Source organism: Benincasa hispida, chromosome 11, assembly GCF_009727055.1.
Source record: "Benincasa hispida cultivar B227 chromosome 11, ASM972705v1, whole genome shotgun sequence".
Lineage (NCBI taxonomy): Eukaryota > Viridiplantae > Streptophyta > Magnoliopsida > Cucurbitales > Cucurbitaceae > Benincasa > Benincasa hispida.
The window spans coordinates 76,148,157-76,155,204 of record NC_052359.1 but is presented as its reverse complement, the minus strand read 5'-3'; the positions used below and the strand labels follow the sequence as shown (position 1 = coordinate 76,155,204).

General features: G+C 28.1%; 1 protein-coding gene across 1 annotated transcript; it reads right to left on the bottom strand.

Moving 5' to 3' along the window:
* Positions 1–5,722: 5,722 nt before the first annotated feature.
* On the bottom strand, positions 5,723–6,733 carry LOC120089950 (calmodulin-binding protein 25-like). The gene has a single exon (XM_039047397.1). It carries the CDS (start codon positions 6,664–6,666, stop codon positions 5,962–5,964), a length of 705 nt encoding a protein of 234 aa, XP_038903325.1. The 5' UTR covers positions 6,667–6,733; the 3' UTR covers positions 5,723–5,961.
* Positions 6,734–7,048: the final 315 nt, after the last annotated feature.

Sequence of the window (7,048 nt, the reverse complement as noted above, 5' to 3'; positions counted from 1 at the left end):
AGAGCCCAACTATATATTTAATCACGTCTAACTTGAAAAACACCTTAGCCTGACAAATGTAATGTGTCATCCCTTCTTGTCTTAATTAATATTATTATGGGTGAATTTGGACCTAACGAAATGGATAGAAGGTTGGCTAAGAAAAAAAATCAGGAAGATAAATATATGATAACATGGGCTTGGGATCAAATAACTACAGGTGTCAACTAATTATTGATCCAATCGAATCTAATCTTAACTTAGGTAGGATAAGGAAATATTCATCTCATCTTAATCTTAACAAGATAAGATTAGGATTGTTCTGACGAATAATTTTTCCGTTGTATTTCTTCACTTGAGTGAGAAAGATTGTATTCCAAATTTGCCTTTAGAGGGCCTAATAATGTGAAAATTTTTACTTCAAAAGAAAAAAAGAATAAACCTTAATAGGAAAAGATAAACTTTATACCATTCTCCCTAAATATATTATTATAACTCCATACGAGGTAATTTCATATGGAACTTGAATTTTTGACTCATTCTCCATTGGCTAAATTATAAAAACTGCCCCTAAACTTTGTATTATGTGTAAAAAAATACTCCTAACTTTCAATAGTTTCAAAAATACCCTTAAACTTTCAAAAAGAGTTTAAACATGCCCTTGCCCTTTTTGGATGGAAACCATTAAAATTTTATATAAAAAATACCCCTAAACTTTCAAAAGTTTAAAAAATACTCTTAACTTTAAAAAAAAATAAAAAAAAATACCTTCATTGTTAGCATATGAACACAAACCGTTAATATCTCATTGAAAAAATAACTTTAAAATTAAAAAAAAATAAAAATTCTCATACCATTAATATGGTGATCAATCTAGTAAAAAAATTCAATTTTAAAATAAATTATACAGATTTCTTCATTTTTTCATATAGATACTTTTATTTTTCTCTTAATTTTCCAATTCTTAGCTTACCAAAATTTTAAGTTAAATCATAAAATCCTACAAAATTTCAAAGTCAAAGTCTCCCTTTAAAACATAATAAATAGTCAAACAAAAAAATGTATTTAAACATACACTCAACTACTAACATACAACTTTGTTAAAATAAGTCCTAAAATCCTTTAATGCTTCATTTATTCCATTTCTTCTTATTATAGTCCATATACTTGAACTGAAGTATGTAATTTATTTTATTTAATTAATTTTTATAAATAAATGTTAACAAATACAAGAGTAAGAAGGTATTAAAGAAGGAATGGTAGAAAAACTATGAAAATTAAAGAAGTAAAACAGTATTAACGATTTCTATTCATATAACAGTAAAAGTATTTTTGAATTTTTTTTATAAAAAAATTTAAGGGTATTTTCGAAAATTTTGAAAGTTTGGGGGTATTTTTGACATAAAACATAAACGTTTTCCATCCAAAACTAGCGGTAAGAATATTTTTAAACTCATTTTAGAAGTCTAAGAGTATTTTTGAAACTTTTGAAAGTTTAATAATATTTTTGACACAAAGTACAAAGTTTAGGAGTATTTTGTATATTTTAGCCTTCTCCATTCTACTATCCTCCATCTCTAACTTTAATATCGAATTTTTTTTTTGACTTATCTTCCCAAATTACAAATCTACTATTACTATCACATAAAGATCGAGTATATTTTTTTCTGTCTAAATTTTAGTATCAAACAAGTATAATCTCTAAGACATCGATCACTATGTATTCTCATGCACTCTCCAATAAAAATTTATAATTTTTTTTTTTGGGTTCGATAACTTTTTCATTTTGTAAAATCTTTTATGAAATTATTTGTACATTTCTTTTTGTCACCCTCTTGCTTTTAATAAACACCATATCCATTTTTATATTGCTAGTAAATTTCAACATCTTCCACTATTCAAAGAAATGATAAATTAGAAGAAAAATTATAGATAATTTGCTCAAGTGGGATGTTTTATAATAATAATAATAATTTATTAATTAAAAGCCCATAATATTTTTGGAAACATAAAAAGAATAAGGGGAAAGTACTTCTCAAGAGAATCTCTTTTGCATTGGTACGTGACAAAAAGCCAATAGTTTTAGGATAAGTTTTGGCATCTTTTTGACGTATGTAATATATTATATCTAAATATATATCACATTAGTATTCATATTGTATTATATATCGAAAAATTAATACTCAAATTATAACTTTAGTCTCCTTTTGTTTAGGGAAAAAACCTTAAATCTCTATGCTTGAACTTTAGTTTGATTTGATCTCTACGTATCTCTAAAAACTTTATTTTTATGATAAATTTTATAATTTTTAATGCGTTACTAGTAAAAATACGATATATATATATAAAAACGTTATTATGATAAGTTTTTATTAGATGAATAAATGTTGGTAGAACGTGACACTTTGTTTTTATGAAAGTTTATGAAGTAAAATTAGGGATATTCATAAAATAGGATGGAGACAAGATTAAACTTCTTGATCTCCATCTTCACCTTCCATTTAATTATTTTGTCCCCATTTTTGTTTCCATCTCCATCACATTGTCCTCATTTAATTCTTCATTCCCACAAAATTAATTTTTAGTCTTAGCATTTATAAAAATTGTACTTTGTTATCTCATAATTTCTTTACATGATTTTGATATTTCCAAACAGCAAATATTTGAATCCATAGCTAAATTCAATAAAAATGAAATAATAAATAATTAAAAACTATTTAAATATGGTTTTGATTTTGAAAACATCCACAAAAAAAGTAAATAACAAATGGTTATCAAATGAGGTTTAAAGTAGTCTAGTATGTGAAGTGATGTAGGTCACGACTCACAACTACCCTATGCAGGATCTTGCTTGAGTATCAACTTGAGCAAGACAATCATTTGTCAATTATAATTGTGACATGATAAGATGTCGTATGTAGTTTTTATAGTTTTATAGGCTTCAAGATGTAATATAGGTCGATCCACTACCGAGAGTAAGCATTTCTTACCCTAGCTAGTTCATTTTCAAATCTAATCTAGTTGTCATTAAAAAGTAGCTTAATTCACATTTAGTATCACTTCGTGTTTTATTGAAACTTATCAAGTCAATTCAAATGTTTCATCAACTGTTTGAGATGATCAAAATAATAAATCGAAGATGTTAATAATTTTGTCGTGATCTACAAATTCTCTTTTTAAAAAACTCACCCATATAACAATCATATTCCCATTAAGATTAACAATTTGGATCCTTAACTTTAAATTTTGAGCCCTACAAAGTATATGATTCCTTTACAACACAATGAAAGATGAAGATTGAGAGCGAGTGACCCTTTTTTTTTTTGGTTTTTCCAAAATTTACGCTTTAAAGATGAAAGGTAAAAAGAGACAACATTTGATTGGACGTTTTTGGATACATTCATTTCTTTTTTTTTTTTTTTTTTTTTTTTTTTTTTTTTTTTTTTTTTTTTTTTTTTTTTTTTTTTTTTTTCTAGAAACAAAAAAGCCAAATGCTTACTTTTCCAATCCATACTTTTTCATCTTTCCACTCAAATCTAATTTAACTTTGCAATGAAATCAATTAATCATCTATATGATCTTTTTTACGTAAAATAATTATATAGGTTAAGTAGTTAATCTCTTTAAATTCAAATAATTAAATCTATTTGACCTAACTGATCTTATATATAATATTTACACTGTGTTTAGGCCACCAACTTCAAGTGGATAGATTGAATTATTATAACTCATCCTATGGTTGAGGATCCAATTATTAACTACAATATTACTACTTCAAATTACTATTTTTTAGAGTGTTTACTAATTCCTACTCATCATCTCTTTTTCTCATTGTTACGTTATTTACTATTTTTTATCCATACTAAAATAATTTGCACCTCAAACATAAGTTATTATAACCCACAATAAAATAGTTTGCACTCGAAACACAGAATATTATAACCTACAAACTATTATAACTCACTGACTATAATAACCAATTTAGTACCGTAAACATCTCATTAATAGTATGTTATAAAATTTCATACAATAATATGGTACTTTTAATCTTTTAAGACTTCATGTTGTTGTCATTTCCTTTATAAAAAAATTGAGTGCATTGTAGATTGTTTTTCTATTCACCTAATTGTTCAATCATATTTTTTCTTGTGACATACTTTTCTTGTCTTTCCTCTTTTTCTAAAATATTTTTGAATTGTTTCTAGTATGTGGTTGGAGTGGACTCCAAGAAGTTTAAATATTATTTTTTTTTTAATCGGCATCGACTCAAAGTAATACTTTTAAAAGAACTAAAGAGTTAGAATGGTATGTTATACAAAATATATATTTATAAAATTTGATTATTGCGCAAGAAATTCAAGAAAATAATAAAAAAAATTGGTACGTTTATTGTGCATGTGTGTGTGTATGAAATATTACCTCAACACGGTGTTATCAATCCTTTGATTATAATTTTAAAAAGTTGTAATTATTATATATATATATATAATACAACCTTTAAATAGATATTTTTTAACAAAATTTAAACTCCATGTACCATAGTACAAAATGTAGGGAAAAATACCTTTTTGGTCTAGTTTTTATTTAGTCTCTAGGTTTTAAAATAATACACATTTAATCATTAAGTTTTGAGTTTACTTTCAATTTAGTTCTAAAGTTTTAAAATGTTTCAATTTTATCCTTAACATTTAAGTTTTGCTTTAATTTGGTCTCTATATTTCAAGATTTACACTTTTAAACTCGATTATTAACTAAATACTCATTTTCTGTCTTTAATATTAATTTAGGTTAATAAATTAAAAGTCATTAAAAGAACTATAATTAATTAAGTTGTACTATTTTTTTTAATCATTTCACTTAATAATTATTTTTAATAGAAATTGACGTTAATGATTGAATGTGAGTATTTAATGAAAAATTGATTTTAAAAAGTAAAATCTTGAAATTTAAGGACCAAATTGAAACAAAACTCAAATCCCAAAGATAAAATTATAACATTTTGAAACCTAGACACTAAATTGAAACAAAACCCAAAATTTAAGAACCAAATTTATAATACTAAAAAAAATATTTTATCATAAAATTTACATGACCTTATATGAAATAAAACTTGAATGAAAACCTTCGAGAATAATTCAAAATAGAAGGTTCTTTTTTTTTCTTTTTTTTTTTTTCTCTTTTTTCTTTTTCACAATATTATAATGTTTTTTTTTTAACTATGAGAATTGAAACAAACTCCAACCAATTCCACTAAATATTTATATAAACAAACCAACCCCATTTCAGGGAATTTGATTAAAGATAATTTGGAGATTTAGTCAATGGGTCAAATATTTAATATCACCAAAATATTTTGGGCTATTTTTGCAGCCATAATTTAGAATACTTCTTGAGTACAGTTTCAATATATATATTTTTGGTCTGTTGACTTTGGTTTTGTTTGCATTTTTTTCATTTTATTATTATACCTTTTATAGTTAAAAATAAAAGCATTGAACTTGAAACAATTTTCCAATGCATGTTTTTTTGGAAGGACATTTATAATTAGAGAATGTCAATTGAATTATACTTATTTTAGCGGATAAAATTTATCCATAAATCTGCCTTTAAGTTTGTTCCATAATGGCAATGCTACGAAGCTTCGGTCCATTTTTGAAATCCAAACCGAGTCAAAGAGGCAAATGCGTCGTCGTTGTCAAAATAATATTAATAATGACAAATAAAGAATTAAAATTTCGAATTCTTTGCAAGAAAAAAGAGTAGGCATTAATATTTTTACTATTTTTACCGTTACATTGCACCACTAATTTCCCAAAAAAAAAAAAAGGAAAAAAAACCCATTATGTCCATCCCCATCATCTTACTACCTCAAGATCCTCCACTAAAAAAAAAAAAAAAAAAAAAAAAAATACTAAATATTAATTTCCAAAAAATAAAATTAAAAAAAGAAAAAAGAAAAGAAAGAAATTATCCATCCCAGGATCAGAGGACTGCCTTCCACGACTCAAGAGTGGGAAAAGACGAAAATGTATCAAAATCCGATCCAATTGGGCCGTTATTGGGCAAGCTCAAGTCCGGCCCAAAGGAGAGTGGGCCAGGGTGAGTAATTTCAGATCCACTCCCGGAGCTCTGCTGGTGGTGGCCGTTAAGCAAAAACGCCGAAGTATCAAGCGTCGGAAGTCCATCACCGCCGCACACAGCGAAACGAGCAGAAGCCCTTTGTGGCTCGGGTTTAACCACCGCCGGAATCTGAATTTGGGAGTTACCAAATCGAACGCCAGTGACTTGCTGTACCATCTGCCGGAAGTTCGCCGGGTCAGCGGTAATAAACGTGGTGTGATTTCTCTTGGAAGCCCTAGATTTCCGCTTGGAGCCCTTGCCTGCAGTAGGCGGAATGGTTGAAGTAGTGGTCCTCTGTCGTTTAGGAGCAGCGGCGGTGTCCGGGTCAGGAGGAGGGGCTCCGGCGGAGATGCCGGAAACAGTGGGAGTGGGATCGGCGGAGTCGGAAGAGATGAGGTCGAGAAAGGAAGAGAAGGCGTGGGAATCGGAGGGGAGAAGGGAGGTGTGGAGGGCTTTGGTGAGAGATTGGGATTCACGGGAGAAAGGATCGGAAATCCATGGGTCTTGGAAGGTGGAGCGGAAAGGCCAGGGGTTGAGGAAGGTAGGGAAATTATCAGAGGAAGCCATTGAAGGAAGAATTTGAAGAAGAAGAGGAAGAGGAAGAGGAAGAGTGAGGAGGAAGAAAAGGGGGAAATGGGTGGGGAAGAATAAATAGGGCGGTAGAGAAGGAGAAAACGCGTTGTTTCAAAAGGAAACACGCGTCAGCATTACTTTTATTTTTTTTGTTCCGTACCACACACACACATCACACCAAATATGGACCATTTTAACCTTTTTCTTTTTTTTTAATCAATATTTTTTAAAAATACTCAATTAATTTTAAATGATTAAAGGTAAATTTGAAGTTTTTTTTTTTTTTATGATTTTAACAATTTCAAAATTATTTCCAAATATGTATTACAATGGTTTTCTGTCTTTCTTAACTAAACAAGCTTGAATTCTCATCGGA